Source organism: Molossus molossus, unplaced genomic scaffold (genome assembly GCF_014108415.1).
Source record: "Molossus molossus isolate mMolMol1 unplaced genomic scaffold, mMolMol1.p scaffold_m16_p_10, whole genome shotgun sequence".
Lineage (NCBI taxonomy): Eukaryota > Metazoa > Chordata > Mammalia > Chiroptera > Molossidae > Molossus > Molossus molossus.
In genome coordinates, this window is record NW_023425345.1 from 49136103 (window position 1) to 49159072 (window position 22970).

The 22970-nt window shown below is 33.2% G+C and overlaps 1 protein-coding gene across 2 annotated transcripts in view; it reads right to left on the reverse strand.

Annotated features, from left to right (window-relative positions):
* Window positions 1–1214: 1214 nt before the first annotated feature.
* The window catches only part of RPAP3 (RNA polymerase II associated protein 3), a 30495-nt gene continuing 8739 nt past the window's right edge, over window positions 1215–22970 (reverse strand). Inside the window, exons 6-17 of one of the 2 annotated variants that reach the window (XM_036251721.1) lie at window positions 20143–20264; window positions 19246–19316; window positions 18087–18212; window positions 16989–17116; window positions 13277–13398; window positions 11867–11937; window positions 11652–11753; window positions 7870–8108; window positions 6413–6599; window positions 5020–5117; window positions 4461–4561; window positions 1215–1531 (exon numbers count right to left, since the gene is read on the reverse strand). In XM_036251721.1, the coding sequence (XP_036107614.1) occupies window positions 1446–1531; window positions 4461–4561; window positions 5020–5117; window positions 6413–6599; window positions 7870–8108; window positions 11652–11753; window positions 11867–11937; window positions 13277–13398; window positions 16989–17116; window positions 18087–18212; window positions 19246–19316; window positions 20143–20264 (1453 nt within the window). In that variant the 3' untranslated portion in view covers window positions 1215–1445. The remainder of the gene's footprint in view (window positions 1532–4460; window positions 4562–5019; window positions 5118–6412; window positions 6600–7869; window positions 8109–11651; window positions 11754–11866; window positions 11938–13276; window positions 13399–16988; window positions 17117–18086; window positions 18213–19245; window positions 19317–20142; window positions 20265–22970) is intronic. The other variant, XM_036251723.1, reaches the window with a different exon arrangement.

Genomic DNA, 22970 nt, shown 5'->3' on the forward strand with positions numbered 1-22970 from the left:
TTTTAGGAAGTCATCTCTTGAAAACATATCGCATGTTTGTAATTCCACAGATATGAAGACTAATTCTAGTTCACAATGAATCCACACATGCACGCACACCTTCAGGAAAACTCACTCTTGTAAGACAGTGACGGTCTTTCAAACTTACTCTTGGAACACATGACAAAGGTCTTCCTGATTAGTGGATTTAATTTTAAATTCAGCAACATATATTAGATACCAGGCACCTAAACAGGTGCAAAGGACTGTGCCAGGTACCATATAGAACATGGATGAGTGGAATACTGGCCTTGCTTTCAAAGGCTTATAGACACCACACTCACACAACATGCAAGTATGTGCTAATTGCATTTAAACATTCCCAGTTTTTTAACTCTTTTACACCTTGCTTTAGATTATGTGTCTTTCGTTAATACATGACATGATATGAGAAAAAAGCCTGAAGCGTTAAATCTAAGGATGCTGACTCTTCAATGAACCAATGTAAAAAGTCTGGTTAAGTCTCTTTTCAATATAAATACTAAAAATACATATCCTGCAACTAAGTCATTTTGTTAGTGAACTGGCACAATGATATTAAAGTCATATAAAGAAACAATCTAGCCAGGCCAGTGTGGCTCCATGGCTGAGCATCATCCCATGCACTGGTCACTGGTTCGATTCCCTGATCAGGGCACAAGCCTGGGTTTCGGGCTCAATCCCCAGTAGGGGTGTGCAGGAGGCAGCTGATGGACGTTTTGTTTCTCTCTTTCTTTCCCTCTCACTAAAAAAAATAATTTTAAACACCATAAAAAAAGAGAAACAATCTCGTTACCTACTTAACTCCATCTATACACAAATATAACTTGACTCATTTGCTAATGAAGCCACCTTGTCATGTGGATATAATGTTATATTTACGGGGCACTGAAGAAGAACATATCTATCTCTAACACTTAAAATGACTTATAGCCCTGGCCAGTTTTGCTCAGCGGTTAAAGCATCGGCCTGAGGTCCAGAGACCTGGGTTCGGTTCCCGCTAAGGGCATGTACCTCGGTTGCAGTTTGTCCCCGGCCCTGGTTGGGTCATGCAGGTGGCAGCCACTCGATGCATCCCTTTCAGGTCAATTTTTCTCTCTCTTTCCCTCCCACTCTATCTGAACAAAAAATGGAAAAACGTCCTTGGGTGAGGATAAAAAAAATGACTTATAAAATACAGATCTTTACAAATATAACTCATCATTTATATTTTTATTTTCAGAAAAAAGACTTATAAATAGTTCACTTGATATATTTCTCATTAGTTAAATCACAACTCACTTTATAGTTAATTAATTAACTTACATTCAAAGACAGTACTTTCCTGTATGATTTCATTTTCTTAAAAGCAAAACAAAACACTTTATTTCAGTAGAAAAAAATTTACATGTGAAAGTCAAAAACAATAATTTCAGTAAAAATGGAAATCAACTGCCATATCTTTTCTTGAGTTCTTCAACAGAATCACCCTTCAATCCTGATTTTTCTATGTGATTGAATAATATACGTGCAACTGAAAAAGAAAAAAAGTGGTCATTTTAATCTCCATTTTAAAAAAATTTAGTGAAACAAAGGAATAATCTGATCTGTCGAATAAAACTTTTACCATTTGAAAGTAACAATTATTAAGATTATTTACAAATTCTAATTCAGATATTTAAAAAGCCAACTGGAGAATAGAAAATTATACAGCAATCCAAAGTTTCTTACCAAAATATTTTGTTTTAGCACTAAAAAGTTTCCCCTATATCCTCAATGGCATTAATCTTACAGAGTAAACTTAACTCATTCTAAGCTTCCCAAAATGTTTACTCTATTTAACAAGTGTATATTTACTTAATAATATAATTAACTGTTTTCCAAACTTAAATCATTTTATTTTAGAAGAAAATTTTATATCACTACTCTAAATTGAAAATTAGCAATAACATCAAATCATGTTTGATGGGTTAATTAAACATTTTAATAATATATAACAAAATAAATACTTAACTATTAAGTTAGAAGATCTTCCAATGAACCATGTAAGTAAGATCTTTAACTTCCACACCACTGAGTGAATGGTCTACAATCAACACTCTGAAAAATACTTCTATAGTTCATCTATTTCTCAATATTAAGACTATCTAATAGGCCCTTGCCAATTTGGATCAGCAGTTAGAGTGTAGGCCTGTGGACCAATGAGTCACAGGTTCGATTCCAGTCAAGGGAATGTACCTTAGTTGTGGTTCACCCCTGGCCCTGGTCAGGTCATGCGGGAGGCAATCAGTCGATATGTCTCTTTTACATCGATGTTTCTCTCTCTCTCCCCCCCCCTCCTTCTCACTCTCACTCTCTCTCCCTCCTCCTCTCCCTCCCTCCCTTCCACTCTATCTGAAGATAAATAGAAAAATATCCTCGGGTGAGGATTAAAAAAAAAAACTAGCTAATAGTTGTTAATGATAATGGCAATAATGAAAGATAACAACAGCTAATATTTATTGAAAGTTTACTTACATGCCAGGAACCACTATAAGTGCTTCCCATGTTTAACTTAGTGGACAGTGGTACCCCAACCAAGTTGGAGGACCAGTCTGAAGAGCCAATTCACATTCTTTGAGTACACTTGACTGTATCACATTATAGTGGCAAGAAATTCATTCATTCAACATGCTTCCACTAAGAGGTTATTATGTACTAAGCACTGTTCTATGCCTGAGGCCTAGAAAACAGAGTAGGGACAAAGTTCCTGCTCTCATGGAGCTTTAATTCCATTAGAGAGAGAAATAATAAACACATACATGAAATACCATCAGCTGGTCATGTACTATGAAGAAAAATACAACAGGGTAAGAACGCAGGGCGTGACTAGGGAGGGGAGGCAGGCAGTTATTTTAACTAGGGCTGGTAAGGAAAGGTATCTGAGGCGATGAAACTTAAATGAGTGGAAACTTAAATGAGTGAGGAAGCAGGCAAGGTGAAGATACGTGGGAAAATATGCGAGCAAACAGCCAAATGCAAAGCCTCTGAGGCTAAATTAAGCCAGGCAGTTTGGTATATTAAAAAGTACAAAGCAATGTGGTGGGGCAGAGAGACTGAAAAAAGTGGTAGAAGATGAGGTCAGAATAGTAGTAAGTAAGAATAATACTTCTCGGGGAATTTCAGGGATTATTTCTGATTAACTGAAGATAAAGCAGAAACTTCTTTTGGTTTAAACTCTATTTTAAAATCTCTCTAAATTACATATTCACTTCCCTAAATAAAATATAAAGAGTATTTTTCTTACTGACTGAGACTCATTCGATGTCACTGCTAGATACATAAAGAAGAAATAAAAGGACCCCAAAGTATGTTTAGCCTAGGAGGCCTGAAAATGGTACGAGTTTTCGCTATCTTTAATATTAAAACTAAAACTAAAAAAAACAAAACAAAAAACTGGCACTCTGGTATTCTAATGATTTTTTTTTTCTCTTTTTCCTAAAACTACAGTATAACCCAAAACTCTAGGTAACTGAAGTTTTTGCAGAGTTTGATCTTACTTAAATTAGAGTCTCCCAACCTAACACTTTTTGCCAAAGATTGAAATAAATAAGGAATCTAATTCTTCAGCCTCATCACCTGCCACTCTTTACCCCCTAACTCGACAATGCAGCCACACTGCATTTCTTCTGATTTTCTGAACTAACTGGCTTTTGCTTGCCTCAGTCTCAGAACAATCATTCCCTCAGTCTAAAACTCTTCCTTAGCCACTTCACCTAACTGAATCTTGCCCTTCTTTGAGAATTCAGCTTAAATCAAACAAACTCAAGGAAATTAGCTCTCACAGAATAGGTCAGACTTCGGTGCACCCACACCCAGTTTCCCGGCACCCTGAGGCAGAGAACCTTTACATGTTACACAATGGCAGGAGCTCAACCGTTCTGTTTTTACTGCATTTTCAAGCAGAACAGCCCAGAGTCTAGAGCAGGACTGCTTCAGTTTAAATCCTGGGTCTATGTGACCTTGATTGTGTTCCTTACCACTCTATGCCTCAGTTTCCTCTTTTGTAAAAGCAGAATGATAATCATACCAACACCTCATAATGTTATTGTCAGGATTAAAATTTTTAATTTAATTTAATCACAATTAATTTAAATCTAATTGTATGTATCCTGGACATAGTAAACATTCAACAAATGTTTGCTATCATTTGTTTGAAAAATAAGAAAACAGCCCGGCTGGTGTGGCTCAGTGGTTGAGCATCAACCCACACACCAAGAGGTCACCAGTTTGATTTCTGGTCAGGACACATGCCCAGTCCCCAGTGTCGATGTTCTCTCTCATCAATGTTTCTCTCTCTCCCTTTCCCTTTCTCTCTCTCTCTAAAAATCAATAAAGAAAAAATATTTTTTAATAAATAAAATAAAATTTAAAACATATGTAAGAATAAAGACATATGAAAAAGCTTTCTTCACAGAACTCACTTTTTTTCTCAGGTTCTGACATAAACATCACTGCCATGTCAAACCTTTTCAGTTCAGAAAGTCTTTGTAAAATTTCCAAGATGAGTGATGGCTTTTCTTTCCTGAAATAAACCAAATAAAAAACAAATGATCCATTAAAAGTAGCTCAATTTAATTCTTTATTAACACAGTATTTCTAGTTATATATAAATAAAGTCTTCATGTATCTTTTTCCCTGAATACTATCTTTAAGTGCCCAAATGAAGAAATTTATCAAGTCAATTAAAGAACTTATAATACTCTTAAATGTGAGCCTTAACAGAGACATTATTAATCTGCTACAACACTTGTCACTTCCATACCCTACTTTTCTCTTTAAAAAAGTTAAAGTTAATAATTTCCCTTATTACTGTTTGCACTTACTTACCATCTCTTTACAATTTCTGCAACAGTAAAATTTACAAGAGAGTTAATTTTGCTATATAGAAAACAGTAATAGTATCAAAATGAATGAATTTCCCAAACCACTATAAATAGCATAGCACTACAATATAAAAATATAACAAAAAATTCAACTTACTCAATGTAAAAGTCATGCAGAATTTTAATGATTTGGTTGAATACATCTGGATCCAGATTTTTCTGAAACAACTTAGGATACAAGGATGGTTCAATTTTCTTAGGAAAAAAAATGTAGTTAGAAAATTAAATTATGACGGCATTCACATAAAAATTACTTATATAATAATTGCTTAGGTGAATATAGTACAAAATAACTACTATGCATTAGTACATAATGAATAATAATGGGGGGGGGATGTCACACCAAAATGTAATTGATAGAAGAAAGGTCAGAGCAGTGGTTCTCAACCTGTGGGTTGTGACCCCTTTGGGGGTTGAATGACCCTTTCAGAGGGGTCACCTAAGACATAACAGTAGCAAAATTACAGTTATGAAGTAGCAATGAAAATAATTTTATGGTTGGGGGGTCACCACAACATGAGGAACTGTATTAAAGGGTCCTAGCACTAGGAAGGTTGAGAACCACTGGGTTAGAGGAACTGTAAGATAATCACTCTGTACAAGTCAGAGAAAAACCCCATGAACAGAGAACTGTATGCCACCCCCAAGAGACAGAGAAAACTTGAGAGGTCTCAATGAGCAGTAAAAGTAGTTAAAGAAATAAAATTACATGATAATATATTTAGAAGTAACTGTATTTTGGATAATTATAAGGAATTATTACTATAATTACACTGGAGAAAAACTATGTTAATTCATTATTTGGTAGATTTCATACAATTTGATTCTTTTTCTTGGAGCAAATGAAATCTCATTTTCAGGAGAATGACTACCTAAATATTGCAAGCATTATTTGACACAAAGAAGATATTTAATATATTTTAGCTTCTTTCCTCATCTTGAAGGATGAAGAATTAAGTTGAGGTTATGACATATAAAATCAGACTGAATAATTTTTAGAGAAGAGAATTCAAAACAGAACCTATCTCCAAAGGTTCCCTGGTTGCAAATATTTAAAATGGCCTGGCCTGCCCTGGCCGGTTTGGCTCAGCGGTTAGAGCATCGGCCTGCGGTCCAGAGAGACCCGGGTTCGGTTCCCGCTAAGGGCATGTACCTCCGTTGCAGTTTGTCCCTGGCCCTGGTTGGTCGTGCGGGTGGCAGCAACTCAATGTGTACCTTTCACGTCGATGTTTCTCTCTCTCTCTCTTCCTCTCCCTCCCACTCTATCTGTACAAAAAATGGAAAAGTGTCCTCGGGTGAGGATAAAAAATAAAAAAATAAAAAAATAAAATGGCCTGGCCAGGTTGACACATATGTCAGGCAAGAGATAATAAGAGTGTTTTCTACAATCATTTTATACAAAAAGAAAACATAACACTATTATTATGTAGTGACAAAGACATTCTTTGACCTTTTATTTACAATAGAACTATTAGCTTCCTCTTTCTTACCGTCAAATACTGATATAACATATCTGGAGAACTTTTCAGTTGTCTAAAATCAGATTCAAGCTGGAATGAGTTTGCAGGAACTGGAGGAAGAACAGTTGTGATAAACTGAGCAGGTATTTTGTCCACCTCTATAGAAATCTTCTCACTGAAAGACTGACACTCATCCTGTTTCAAATTAACTTGAGGTCTGAAATATTTCAGAAACATCAGTTAAACAACTGAAAAGAATCAAAAATTAGTCAAAGCTTATATAAAAAAATATCAATAGAGATTTTTTAAATTCCTGGTTTTACTAATATTATATTATCTATTTACATTCTAAAAATTCTGGTTCTTTCAGCTGATAATATATGTGTGTTTTTCACAAGACATTATGCCTCTACAAATTTTCACATGCTACATAATGATTATTCTCATCTACTGGGCTATTAGCCTGGCCACATGTTGAGCCAACCATTTCTATATATTGCATTACATCACATATACTTAAAACTCAGCCTTTCAGAAACCTGAACTATCAGTTTCAAGAAAGATATTCTGAGAAGGAAGAAATGCTTCCTCCTTAAAAAACAAACTACCTCTTTAGTGTTTTCTCACAATCCATACTATTACTTCAAATAGAATTACTACTAAAATTCAAAGTAAAAAAAAAAACTTCTAATAGGATTGTTGAGTGCAATGCAAGAATATATGAATCAAGTTTCAAGACCCCAAAACAAACCTGGTCTATATCTTTTACATTCTCATCATTAAGGAAACACATGACTATTGTTTTTTAATTCCAAACAAAATTTAAACAGCCCACAAATAATCTTAAATATGAATGACTGGAATAATGTTAATGTCAATTCTACATTTTTTAGAAGTTTGCTTTCAAAAAAATTTTTTTTTTGCTGAATTAAGAAATGAAACAATATACTGAAGTTCTAGGGGGAAAGTAAACAAAATCAATTTATTAAAGTCAATTTCTTATCACCTCTAAATTCCCCACTATGGTAAAGGAACAGTGATCATTCCTTACATAAAACATCTCTGGAGAGGAAGAACAAATGAAAAAGAAAAACTAGAACGTGAAGTTAAGCAGTTCAAAAAATTACAGTGATGAGCACAAACCAAAACTCTCATTGGTAATACCAATTTTCTAGTAGAATTATTAAATCCTGGGTCTGGTTTTACCACTCTAGAAATTATCAAATAAGAATATTTGTACTGCCCTGGCTCAGCAGTTAGAGTGTTGGCCAGCGGACTGAAGGGTTGTGGATTCAATTCCAGTCAAGGACACATACCGGGGTTACAGGTTAGATCCTGGCCCCAGTCAGGGTTGTGCGGGAGACAACCAATTGATGTGTCTCTCTTATATCAATATTTCTCCTTCTCTCTCTCCCTATTTAAAAAACAGTGGGAAAATATCCTCAGGTGAGAATTAACAACAACAGCAAAAGAATATTTGTACTTACTGTAGAGCTAAAGTCTCACTGATTTCTTCTATTTTCAATACTTTTGCTTTTGGAATATCACATGTGGGCAAAAGGTCGCTTTGGCTAGAATTCTTCTTACTTGCAGTGCCTGTGGTTGCTATTACATTTGGTAGATTAATAGGATTACTCTCTGGAGCAGCAGTGGTAGAGCTATCTGGCACATCAATAGTCTGTATCAAATTACCAGTTTCTTCAATAATAACCTTCTTGAGTGGTTTCTAAAACAATTAAAATCAATTCCTTAAATCAACACATAAGGCCTTTCTATTTTAGGGTTACAAATTAAAAGGTTGCAATGTTCTTACAGCCAATATTCTAGTTATAAGTAAATTCAATCTGATGGCTAGACACACTCAGGAGTCATACTCTGTCTGAGAACACAAATAAAAAGATGCATAGCACCTACCATAAATAGGTCTAAATGGGAGAAAGAAGATGTATATATAAATAATTACAAGGCAATGGGGTACACACCATAAAAAGGTGAAAGCACAAACCTATAAGAGAACACAGAGAAAGACAGAGAAACACTGGCATTGGTGGAGACTTCACAGAAAAAGTACACAAGAATGGCAATGTGGCAGATTAACTATGGTATGGTCAATGAAAAGGTGGTAAGTCCCTGAAAGGTTCGTTAAAAACAGCTTATAAAAGGACCTGTGTGCCATGTCAAGGACTTGATCCTAGAGGCAATAAAGCCAAGAAAAGGTATGACCAAACCAACAGCAGTCCTGTGGGTTCACTGAAGGCAAGAACAAGGCTCTGCAATAACCAGCATTCTGTACGAAACAGACCAACATTAAAACCTGAATACATTTTCTATGTAAGTAGAAACTGGATAAAACCAGCCCAGGATTAAAGGTTTGCCAAATGATATTTACAAACTCGGTAAGTACTTGGTCATAATAATTTAATAAAATAAATTGCATTCACTATTTCAATCATTACAAGTGTCCAACACTTTCAATTTCTTCTAAAGTTTACATGTAGTACTCTTATTTTAATGAAAAACTTTCTTTAGTATGCTGTAAGTGTTCAATCCAATTATATAATTAAGTGTTAAATCAAAAAGTTATAACTACAAAAACATTTGACATACACACTATATTCAATGTTAAAACCAGACATTCTATTAGCATAGCTAAGACTTAATGACAACCATTGTTACTGGATAAATGAACATAAATAAGAAAGCTATTAGCAAGTTTGTTAAAAGAATCCCATTAGCAGTTCTGTTTTAAAGGATAATCATGTTTAGCTAAGGTCTTTGCTTTGCTAAGAACTATCATTAGCAATAGTTTTCTATCAAGATATTGACCAAGAATGGACATGTCAGTGTTAAAAAAATAAACATAATCTGACAGGCAACAATTATTGAATTATATTAACCCAGTACCATTTAAAACCAAATCCTTTCACGGACAATAGATGTGTAAGGATGACCCTAATGAACACATTTCCAAACAGATGATCTCTGTTAACTGCAGACCAGGAGGTCCTGAGAGCTGCTGAAGGCTACTGATGATGTTTGGGAGAGATGGGGGGGGGTGACAGTACGCTGGTAACAGACGTAGAACTTCAAAGATACCAATATAGATAGATTTATGAAAAGATATGAAAGGTTCATCACTTTTTAAAAATTAAGAGAGAAATAAAAATAAACAGAAAGTGAGAGAAAAGGTTAAAGACCAAAAAGAAAGGTGAAGTCTTGATATAAAAAAACAGATAAATGAAAATAAAACAATATTTTAGCAGAGACTAAGAGATCAGGAAAAACTTTGATTTACTTCCACCTATCAGGGAACACCCCCAGCCTAGCTTAACTGCTCTACATCACTGGTCTCCTACACTCCCTCTAGAGATTTGTCTAAAGTATTCCCAGACTGCCAGCCCTTGATGCACAGGCTATCCTGGCCTAGCCTCTCGCTTGAACAAAGTAACTAACCCTACAACTCTCTACTTCCTAGACTTCCTTCCTTTCCTAACCAATTTCCTCAGTGACCAGGCAGACTCACAAATAAGTGACTGAAAAGGAAATTAACATTTGTTTCACCTGACACTGCCTTAGTATTAATGGACATTATTCCTTTAATCTGTAAATTCATCTCAACTTGAGAAAAAGCAAGGATCACACAGGGATTGAGTAACGTGCTTAAGATTTCAAGTTTATAAAGTGGGGCTCAAATCAACTCTAAAACACATTATGCCAAACTGCACCTTCTATTTTTTTAAATAAGTTCCCACATTTTTATTATGGAGGCCTATTATAAAAATAAACAGCCTTTCCCCCGCTTTCCTACGAGGATAATGATTTTGTTTGTGCTGGACCATTTATAGAATGGTTTACCCCAGGTCTCTCATTTCATACTGGTGTTTTATTTTGAGATTGTGCCACAAGAGACTTAAATTCAGGTTCCGTTTTCACAACTATCAACATAAATTGATTTTTAAAGTGAGGGAGAAGAGAACCCAACAGATTAATAAAAGCTGCTGAGGCTATCTTGGCCATGGGACATTACATACACAACTACTTGATTTTTCATGGCAATGTCTTTATAATTATGGACAGCAAAGTCTGACAAAGGCTTTTTTAAAACCTGTGAATTAGTTTTTGTGAAGAAGTCTTACAAAGATGTAGAAGTTTAAATCACATTTAATTAAACATTTAATCACCTTTATTGAAAAGAATAGCAAATGAATGAAAATGAATATAATGTATGAAAGCAACTTGCTTTATGCCTGGCACATGAAACAAGTATTCTCTCAGAAAATTCAAGAATAAAGTCACAATAAGAACACTGGAAAAGTATTAAATTAAGGATTCCTCTATCTGCTACTAATCTGAAATATGAACTTGACAAAATAATTAAACATTCTTTGCTTCACTTTCTTCATAAAAAACATTAAAATATCTGCTCTGATTTCTTATAAAATTGTTATTTCTCTCAAAGCAACATCCATGCATAACAGCTAATTCTAGGGGGCAGAGAGGGTCATGATCAGTTAGGGGAGTGCAGGGAAATTTGGAGGGGCTGATGCCTTTTAATTTTTTTTATCTGGTTGGTAGTTTCAGGAGTGTTCACTTTATAATTGTTCTTTAAATCTTATCTTGTGTACTTTTCTGTATTTTAAAAACTATGTCAATGTTAGAAACTACCTCAAAGTCAGTCACATTATATATTTGCCTTAAATTAATTCAATTTTAAAAGTTTAGCACAAAACAAACTGCTGAATTCATGCCAGCTACTCTTTTTGTTCCAGTATTGCAGGGAAAAAAACCTGGCTTTGTTAGAATTAATGAAGACCAGTATGGTAATACTGAAAACAACATGCAGTACATTGTAAAATATAACCTTGCCTATACAGAATTTTACCTGAGTGCTGACTTTAGATCTAACCTCATACTAGATATAAGACTATTACAATACAATTCTAATCTCAAGAAGAATAGTAATAGAAAATTCTTAATTATTACAAAATGTAAAACTGCTCCAAATTCCTTAAATATCAGAAAATATGCAGAAATATTTAAATTTATAGTGTTAAACTAAAGGCACTTAATGTTAAACAGCTCAATTTTCCCCAATGTTATTACATCAATAATCCTAAAAAGTATTTTTTAAATATTCTAAAAGTGGCCCTAGGAAGAGATTTCAACATTTCTTTTAAGAGATTATTAACTCAACTGTTTCCAACTCTTATTCATACCACATTGATATTTAAATAGCAAGAAAAAAATGAAAAACAAGTGCTATACTTACAGCTGATCCAAGATGAGGTGGATTATTAATGGGTTTTATCACATTGTGCCTTTGAGTAGAATCATTAAAGACGTGATCCCAGTGTCCTTTCTCAATTAATTCCTTGAAAATAGATTTGTAATTATGACTATAAATATATTCTCAAGTTAATTATGCAACAAATGTGTTTATGTTGCAGAAAATAAAAGCATATTTTGGTGAAAAGAATACATTACCTTTTTAATTTTGGAAAGTTCAGTTACTGCTTGCTTATTTCCAGGTTCCAGAAGTAAAACAGTTTCAAAATCTAAAATAATTTTTTAAGAAATATAATAAATTAGTGAAAATAAAGGTCAAGACATGATATATTTAGTTAGTTCAATAATCCCATATTTATTTTAGGAAGTTTTACTCAGGATGCTAGGAAACAAGTGAACAATAACAAGGACCAACATTTACTGAGTGCTATTCTTTGCATGAATTCTCATGTACCCCTCACTACACCTCCACTTACAGATGGTATGAGTGAGGCCTAGAGGTCATCTAACTTACCAAAGCTCACACTGCTAACAAATGACAAGGTAACTCACTAAATGTTAAGATACAATCTAAGATAATTCCATATACTGGAATATTACTCAGCCTTAAAAAGGAATTGAATTGTGATACATGCTACAACATGTATGAACCCTGAAGACATTATGTTAAGTGAAATAAGCCAGGCACAAAAGGAAAAAATACTGTATGATTCTACTTATATGAAGTACCTAGAATAGTCATATTCAGTACCTAGAAAGTACCTAGAATAGTACCTAGAAAGTGGAATGGTGGTTACCAGGGGCTGGAGAAAAAGGAGGATGGAGAGTTACTGTTCAATGAGTACAGTTTTCAGAATGAACTGATGAAAAAGTTCTGAAGATGGATAATGGTGATGGTTGCACAACAAGGTTATGTATTCAATGCCACTGAACTTAAAAATGGTTAGAACAGTAAATTCTATGTTATATGTATTTTACCATAATGAAAAATGCCAGGTTTAGAGAGAAACTGACAGATTTAAATGCAAGTATCAGGAAAGAAGACTGAAAATCAATTATCTAGGTATCGATGTAAGAATTAGAAAAACAGTAAATTAAACCTAAAGACAGTTGAAGGAATGAAATAAAGAACAGAAATAAATGAAATAGAAAACATACATAATAGAAACAAGTTGGTTCTTCAAAAAGATTAATAAACACTTAAAAGACAGATCATGGAAAAGTAATAAATAAAATAACTAGCAGCAAGAAAAAGTGGGACAGGGGCATCACTACAAACCTCACATTATCCCTTACCCACTAGCTGCTGATTCCCTTCCTTTTCATTCTTGCCTTTTTCTTCTCACCTATAATTCAGATCGTTCACTAATTTTGATAGGCAACTAGCCAGAGTGCACTGTATGCTATCAAAAGATAATCAGGTCTATGGAAGCTGCATTCTTCCAAATCTACAAAACTATTCATGATTTAAATTGTGAAAGAAAATGTACTTCTTTCTCTTAAGTTCTGCATCCTTGAACTGTGGGAAGACTACACAAATTTCTGCTATTATAACTTGGGAGTCTCATCAGGATGAATGAGTGCTGGTTGTTATAAGAATAATCATACCTTGTTTGGCCTCATTTAACTTTCCCAAAAATGTTCTTGCAGTTCCTCTTCTGGCAAAAGCTTTAGAATACGAGCCATCTAATAAAATAGCTTGTGTGCAGTCTTTTTCAGCCTCTTCATATCTATTAAACATAACACAATTAACAACTGAAAAAAATGCAGCCTATAGGAAAACTTCATACAAGCTGAGTTTCTAATATAAAAAGTATGCATATAATTTCAATTACCAACCCCAAAATCTGTGTTTGAGAGAAAAGATGATTGTAAAATTTTATATTCTCACCAAATCTTGGAATCATCTGGTAAGGAGGGAGAAGGTACCAGATTAAAGGAAAGTCAGAGAAGGATGGAATTAGGATGATAAAATATGAATAGAGCAGACAAAAGAATAGTACTGCTGGCAGTCTGCCTCCCCGCAAAGCCTCAATATGTGCACACTACAATAACAATTATAACTGGAATTAATTTTCTAATAAAACTTCATTAATATTTACCCATAGTGCACATCACCTAACGAAAAACAACCCACACAAAACATTACATATGTGGAGTATATCATCTGACACTTCATAAATTCTACTCAGCCATGCAACCAAACAAATCAGTCTGGCTGGGTACTGCTCTATGATAACAAGGAGCTAAGAGCTAAAACACAAAAACTTGAGACCCAAAATGACATTAATAAATTACTCTGAATTTATCTGGCATGATAACGGTATTGTGGTTACATATGAATGATCCTCTAGGATGAAATGTCATAATGTCTCTGCAACAATTTACAATTCAGGAGGAAAAAAAGCTGAAACAAATATGACCAAAGAAAAAAAAAAGGTATGGCTTTTTGAAACTAGATGATTTGGTACATGGAGCTTGTTATACTACTTTCATGAAAGTTTAAAAAGTTTCATAATAAAAATGTATTTTAAAAGAATCTCCTGTGATTACATTCTCCCCAAAGCCTAAGCAAATATCGTCCTACACTCAAAACAAGACCTAATATGAACAAAATCAGATTTTCTAATGAACTTAAACATCTCTGAACTCTTTAATTCTTTTCCAACAAAATGTGTGTGTGTGTGTGTGTGTCTATGCCCCTACCAATATGCTTTCTACCTGACTAATTGTATCATTCTCCAGTGCATGACACTTGCCTAGCTCCCACACTTTACAGGATAAAGTCAAGCTCCTGTGCAGAACACAAAGTCAGGGGCCTGCCTTACTCTCCAGCCTTATCCTTGCCATTATCCCTATCATTACAGCCATCATATAAACCACTAGCCCTTTCCAGAAGTTACCATGAAATTTCCCACTTTTGAGACTTTAAACTCCACTGGGACCTGCTTTTTCACCTCACTAACTCAGAATAACCCTTTAGATGTCAGTTCAGTTCAAATTCCTATTTGCAAAGTTGCCCTTCTTTATATTCCTCATGTAGTCTGTAATGTCTGACAACAGTCACCAGGTGGTGGAGAAAATGTCTGTATTAAGTATGAATCTAAAAGGTATAATAGAAAAAAATACAAATAAAAGTCATATGTAATTTAAAATATATCATTAACTTTCTATAATATACTAATGTGATTATCAACTAAAACAATCAAATTTAATAAATTAGAGCTCTTATAAATGTAGACATAATTTTTCATCTATTAGAAGGGTTTATTCTTGGCATCAGTCAAACCTTAGAATCCAGGTCTTAACAATTTTTTAATTATGTGCAATTCTTGAATAACAAAAATCAAAATTTTCATAAGCAGCCCTGCCAGTGTGGCCAGTGGTTGAGCACTGACCCATGCACCAAGCGGTCACCAGTTCGATTCCCGGTCAGGACACATGCCCAGGTTGTGGGCCCAATCCCCAGTAGGGGGCATGCAGGAGGCGGCCAATGGATGTTATCTCTCATCGATGTTTCTATCTCTCTGTCTCTATCCCTTCCTCTCTCTAAAAAATCAATAAAAAAAATTTTTAAACAAAAATTTTCATAATCTCGCAAGACATGCAATGATCTTGACTCTGACTAATCAAAACAATATCTCTCTATGTCTATTAGTTTCAATGAGGTTAAACATACAACCAAAATTTATTTCTACAATGGGGTTCCTAACTTGAGGCCCTTGAGAAATCTGAGAACTTGTGTGGGAAAAATATTACACCCTTATTTTCGCTAACTTTTAAATAAAATTTCACTTCTTTTTCAATTATAACTGTAGATAACAAATCACAGTAATAAAAGGAGTACCTGTGACTTCGTCACCAATAAAAATTACAGATATTTTCATACCACATTATATTTGTTACAGATATCTCAAAATATTGTTTGAGATATCACCATTTCAGAATTACAGTAGCAACTTAACCTGCTACTTGTTTACATGTGACTGCAGCATCCCTGTTTATAGATATTTCTATGACATAGCTAGCCAACAACCAAGCAATTCTATCCTTAGTAATCACTCAAATGCCAAAGACTGAAGTCATAAGTTATCACATATTAATATAATCATCATGTTGCTTTCTAAGTATTCCTTATCCACACACATTAATCAGTATGTGGAAGATGGTCAAAGTTCACCCCAAATTTCAGAGTCCTTATTCAAACCTTCACATTAATCTCTTTTTTAAAATTTTAACTTGCCTGTATTTAAAATGTAGTTTCTCACCCTGGCTAGTGTTGTTCAATGGTTAGAGCATTGGCCCACACACCAAAGGGTCTCAGGTTTGATTCCAAGTCAAGGGCATATATCTGGGTTGCAGGTTCCATCCCCAGCCCTGGTTGGGGCACGTGTGGGAGACAATCAATCAATGTGTCTCTCTCTCACATCAATGTTTCTCTCTCTCCTGCAACCCATCCCTCCCTCCCTCCCTCTCTCTAAAAATGAATGGAAAAAATATTCTTGGGTGAAGAGTAACCAAAAAAAAAGGTAATTTCTCATTAATTATGTAGTATGTTTAGAAAGTATATATATCACCATATCACAAATTTTAATATTTTTAAAACTATATTTCAATATAATGAGCTTCCTTTATAATCCTAAATGTGTAATTATACATTTAATAATTTTAAGAAAGGTTCACAATGCAGTCAAAGGGGTCCATGGCACCAGAAAGTTTTAAATCCCTATTTATAATATTTATAGCATTTTTTTAAAAATCCTGCAGCAGTGTCTAAAGTATTATTACAAAATATACAAAGAAATGTAAGCCATAGTTTCTGCCATCAGATATTATCCTGCTGACTGCCCAACCTGGAGTGCCCGTGTGTATCCAGAAACAGATGGTGAATATCACCGGACCAAGTTTTAGTTGCATATATAATCAATTAGCAGTTTCAATGACAGCAATGCCCTTTTGTTATATATGTGTATGTACATATATATGCATATAAATATATATACAAAAAATACTTCCAGATAAGACTTTGCCCAAAGAATTCTAAGGTTAAAAATTATTTTCAAATCACTAATTCAGAGTAACATACATAAAGCAATTTAAAAAGTGTTAATCTGTGTAATGCCAGACTATTAAAGTGAAAAAACATTTATAAGAACTAAATTTACCTTATATATACTAGGACACTAGCACACACACACACACACCTCATTTTAACTTTAATGCTTAAGAGTAAATAAATTTTAATTTATTTAGCCAACATGCCAATTTAAGGTAAATTTCATTTTCATTCTGAAAAGCATTAAATGTAGCCAATACTTGCTTCTGAATCTTCAGATAGGCCATTGCTCTGTTAGCTGGAAGAAGGGCATTAGCGCCATCTGCTGCTATCCCTCGAGTATAGCATTCAATTGCTCTTTCATATTTGCCCTCTTTGAAAAATGCATTCCCCTATAATTTTGGGAAGAAGTATGGAGAAGAATGAAAATATATGCAAAACAATTAGTTGAATTCAAATCTTAAGAAATACTTCAAGGATACTACTACTCATCAATTTATTATATAAATAAAGTATATTTTAATTGTTATAAATCTAGTTCATGATACATGTTTTAGAATCTGTTAGTTTGCGTTGTTTTATAGAATGGTGTTCTCTTCAGCACTAACAACAACAAGAAAAATGTATACTACTCTATTAGTCTGCAGCAGTAACCATTATTCTAATAAAGTATTACACAAAGCTTAAATTTAAAAACATTTTAATAAATATGGGCCCAAATATTATACTCTTTAGTTATATTAGAAGCTGTACAAAAGAATTTCATAACTCAAATAACTTCTGTGAAAGAACAGAGTACCAGATCTGTACAACTCACTCTTCAGTAACATTCATATACCTAAATATAGGATAAATTAAGCTGTAATGATATGTGTATACTAGATTTCATTGTAACATTTATTTATAATCGAAGTCAGGTATATCACAATCAATAATCATTCTATAAGTATTTATTAGGAGTATGTGGGTCCATGGATAGCTATAAATATATTAAATTAAATCTCAAATCATGATTTCCCCTGGAATTTTTGTTCAGAAACAGCCTTATGTCAACTAAAGAAAAAAATTATAAATAAGAATGAATTACAATTTATATTTGTTACAATTATAACTACCTGTAAATGTTAAAAAGCTCAAAAGTAATTTGTTCCCTAAAATTGATTTTTTAAAATTATGCATTATCATCAATTACTCAAATTTTGAATTAGTAGGTTCCAGACGTTTTATTATATTTAATTTTCAGATCCTACTGAAAAAACATTTTAATATAATATTAGAAAAGACAAAAACTTAACTGATATATAAGAAATAAAGAGTAAACTCAGCAAAAGACATATATATGGTGGAATTCCTCTGGATTACCCGATCTTTCTCTGAAATGGCCTGCTGCTTATTCTGTTGCTCTTCAATTTGTTTTTTCTCTCCTTCGGTTGACTTAATCATTGTGTCAGCTTCCTTTGGGTATGAGCTTTCACTGGATGTTAAAGCCTAGGAGACATAACAGCTAAAACAAGTAATGCAACATGATACCTAATTTGACTCTAAAATACTAAATTATTCAAATATATTAACATTTCTGCTACATTTCACAAAATATTTTTACTAATTCAAAGTCTTCCTACTTATTAAAATAAAAAGCAAAAGATTATAATAAATTTAATGTGTATCTTATTCTTTTTAAAATAAGTAGTTATCCAGGCAAAGGTAGGTGTTCTTTATTTATTCAACAACTATTTATTGAATTTCTACACAGGCCAGGCAGGTACTGTTCTGGAAACTATTTTCAAAAATAAAATAGGTAATTAAGACCACATCACCAAATTTCTCAAGTTTAATTTTCCTAGTCATCATTTGATTTAGGACAAAATAAAAAAACAGACAATACAGTTCACAATTATAAACAAGTTGATATATTTACCAACAGATTTTTATGTGCAATAAATAATGGTCATATTTAAAAGCAGATTTTCCCCAATCATTGTCACTTTTTTCTCAAAGTTCAACAGATGGCAAAATAATTATAACTGATTCAACAGCAAAGTAAAAGCAATATGTAACTCTTCAGTATCATTTGACAGCAAATTTCGCATTTAAGTAATAACTACTTTCTTACTGTTAAAAAATTAGTATATAAATATGCTAAGATATAAACTACAAAGATGCAACAACTTAAAAATTACAAAATCAAAGAAATATGCTAAAGTTTAGTACAGAAATTAAAGCACAAGCCAAAGTAAAACAAACAAAAATCAGTGGGATAATAAAAAATAATTCTGTCACTTGGGAAAAAGTAAAGCAACAGTAGTTCTAAAGATCTCAGACAAGTTTGTAAGATAATGATTAATTAAGGATCTTTAAATACCATTATATTACCTCTTGTTTGCAAATTTGGTAAAAGTCGACAGTACAAACAAAATTAGAAAAATGTCTATATTAAATAATCTAGCACAAAGTCTGTGCTAAAACTCTTAACTTCATCAAATAAAGGTAATTAGTAATGCATTTAATTTAATTTGTTTACCTGATTAATTTTCCTGAGTTCATTTGTTGCTTCAAAGTTATTTGGTTCCAGTTCTAATACTTTTTCGTAATCTGAGTAAAACAGAAGATAGAGAATATTTGAAAATATATATTTAAAAACAGTAATCATTTGCTGTAACATGTGACAAATAGGCAACTGTCCTACAGCAAAAATTAAGACAAATTAAGAAATATTAACATTAGACTACGGGGCTCTCTCCATTCTCCCCCAAGACAGACAAAATCCTGATAGATCATCACCTTCTTCCACCAGCCCCAGGGAGGATTCTTGCTATCATAAGTCATATATCATAAAACAAAAAAGCAGAAGAATCTTTTAGATATCAGCTTTATTCAGACTATAATTTATATTACTCAAACCAATTTTATAGAATAAAATGCTTACAAATTACAAATAAATAAAAATGTGTTAAGAGCTTTACATGTATTACCTCTAGCCTCACAATAGTCAGTAAGATGTTTTCATCCTTATTCAACAGATAGGAAACTGAAAATCAGAGAAGATACATAACCTTCCCCTAGTCACACAGCTAATACACGGTGGAATGAGAATTTGAAACAAAGTCTAATTGGTGGCAAATAATGCATTCTTTCCCAAAATATCAATATAACTTTTAAATTATAAAAATGAACTTTGTTCAAATATAGAAAGCTCTCTGAAGGTAGCAACTCTGATTATCCAATAGTCTTTGTATAACATTTATTAAATTAAACTATTAAAGAGTTTTGGTGTTTTTTGTTTTTTTTTGGTACGTGCCCCTAGCGGGAACAGAACCAGGGACTCTCTGGTGCGCAGGCGGACGCTCCAACCGCTGAGCCAAACTGGCCAGGGCTTAAAGAGATTTTTAGATAATGATAACCTGGAAAATATTAATACCTTTTTTGGCATCGTCTAATTTTTGCAAAGCAAATCGAGCAGCACCTCGTCTTGCATAAGCTTTTGTATAACTTCTATTCAAGGCAATTGCTAAACTACAATCAGACTCGGCAACAGCAAACCTGAAATTTAAAAAAAATCAAAGTGATGTTAATAAAAATCATTTGTTAAACTAAAACTTCAAAATTTGTTTCAGAAATCCCCAAAACGGGGATTGATTTCCCAACTGAAGGATGTTTCCCACCTCCTTCTACACTTAGTTAAGCCTATTAAAATCATTAATTTTTTATGGTAGAATGTTAAGTAGCAGTACCTTTAAAGCAAAAAACAAAAATGCCCACTATCACTGTTTTTCCTCAGTACTGTACTATAGGTCCTGGTCAAAATAGTTCCATAAGAAAGAAAGACAGCTAAAAAGACTGGAAAGGAAGGAACAAAACTGACATTCTCAGGTAATATGATGGTATACCTAGAAAACTCAAAACAATCTAGAGACATTAGAAGATTGAAGTGGAAATGTTTCACATTCATCAATAAGGCACAAAAACATAACTATAATTCTCTCCAAACTAATCTATAAATACAAAGCAACTATAATAAAAATCACAACAGAATTTTTCAAGGAATTTGACAAAATGATCTAAAATTTATATTGATTAGCAAAAGTCCAAGAATACCCAAGACATTCCTGAAGAATAAGGAAGGATAACACGCCCTATACCAAGTACCAAAACTTATAATAATAATGCTACAGTAATTAAAGATAGTGTGGAATGGGTATAATAATAGGCAACAGATCAATGTAAGGAAGAGAGAAATGAGAAAGAAACCCATGCAAGCTTGACATATGACATGGTGGCATTGAAGATTAATGGGGAAAGCATGGATATTCAATAAATAGGGCTGGAACAATTGGGCTATTCATATGAAAAGATATGAAATTAGAATTCTACCTTTAATTTAGCATATATAAAGATTTAAATGTGAAAAATAAACATAAAAACTTTTAGAATATTGGAAACTATTATGAACTCAGGGAAGGAAACTATTTAACAACTCATATTTTTAAAAGTGCTAACATTTTGCCCTGGCCGGTTTGGCTCCGCGGTTAGAGTGTCGGCCTGCGGTACAGAGAGACCCGGGTTCGGTTCCCGCTAAGGGCACATACCTCGGTTGCAGTTTGTCCCTCGCCCTGGTTGGCCGTGCGGGTGGCAAACACTCGATGTGTCCCTTCACATCGATGTTTCTCTCTCTCTCTCTTCCTCTCTCTCCCTCCCGCTCTGTCTGAACAAAAAATGCAAAAATGTCCTCGGGTGAGGATAAAAAATAAAATAAAATAAAATAAATAAATAAATAAATAAATAAATAAATAAATAAATAAATAAAAGTGCTAACATTTTTTAAACATACATTAAAATTATGAATTTCTATTTATCAAGACTCCATAAAGGAAAAACAATAAGCCACAAATTGGGAGATAATTACTGTAAACAAACACTAGAGGATTAGTATCCAGAATAAAGAACTCTTAAAAATCAATAGCAAAACACCCTAACAGAAAAATAGCCAAAAGACAAAACGAGCATTTCACAGAAAATACAGGTGGTGAATAATCATATAATGAGATGCTCAGCCTCATTAGAAACTGGGGAAACACAAATTAAGACCACAATGAATTGCCTTTTTAATACCCCTTGATTGAAAAAAATTAAGAAGCCCTATTATACCGGTATTGGTAAAAATACAGAACAGGACTTGGGGTGATAAACACACAATGCAATAAACAGATTATGTATTATAAGACTGTACACCTGAAACCTATATAATTTTATTAACCAATGTCACATCAATAAATCCAATTTTTTTTAAAAAAGAGAGATACCAAACAGGCATTCTTATACACTGCTAATGGGAAATGTGACCTTGTACAACTACCTTTGTAACTGATCGTCACCATTTAAAGTTAAACAAGAAAACATGTACAAAAGTGTTGATGATATCACTATTTTTAAATAAGGAAGAAAAAGGAGAGTAAGAGGTAGAGAGTGGGGAGAAGGAAAGGAAGGAGAGGAAGAAAAAAGTAAACCAACAATCTAGCAACAGGAGAATGGATACAAAATGGTATAGTCATAAAAAGAAACTGTATCTAACAGTGAAAATGAGAGATCTACAGCTATATGCAAAACATGACCAATCTGAGAAATTTAAGATTATATTCAGTGTAATATACTTTTATAGTTCAAAAATAAGCAAAGTTACACAATATATTATGTAAAGATACATATACAATAAACTTTAATTAAAAAAATGATAAATATACAACTCAAGATAGTGGTTAACTGAGAGGGAAAAGGTCAGGAAATGGAAAGGTGTATCAAGTTAGCCTCAAAATAATAACATCTGGTTCTTAAATCTGATGGATGTTTCTCTCCCTCTCTTTCTGTTTTAAAATCAGTAAAAACATATACTCAAGTGAGGATTAAAAATAAATAAATAAATGCTATTTAAAATAGTAAAAACTCAGATACCAACACAATACATATCTCCAAATGATAATTAAAACAGTAAAAATGTCTTTCTTGATGGTATTTGTCTTTTTAAAAATTCTTCTGATACGTCAGTCCCCTATATATAAGACCATAACACATTTATGTTCTTCAACACTAAGAATGTATTTAGAGTCAATATGACTTAAAGATAAATGTTGGAACACATTTTAAGTATACCATAATGAAGTTCTCGTGGTTAAATAGTAGATACATAATTTTTCAAAATAATGGAGGAAAATTAATTTCTAAAAATTTTTACACAGCTCACTTCCTTTTTCT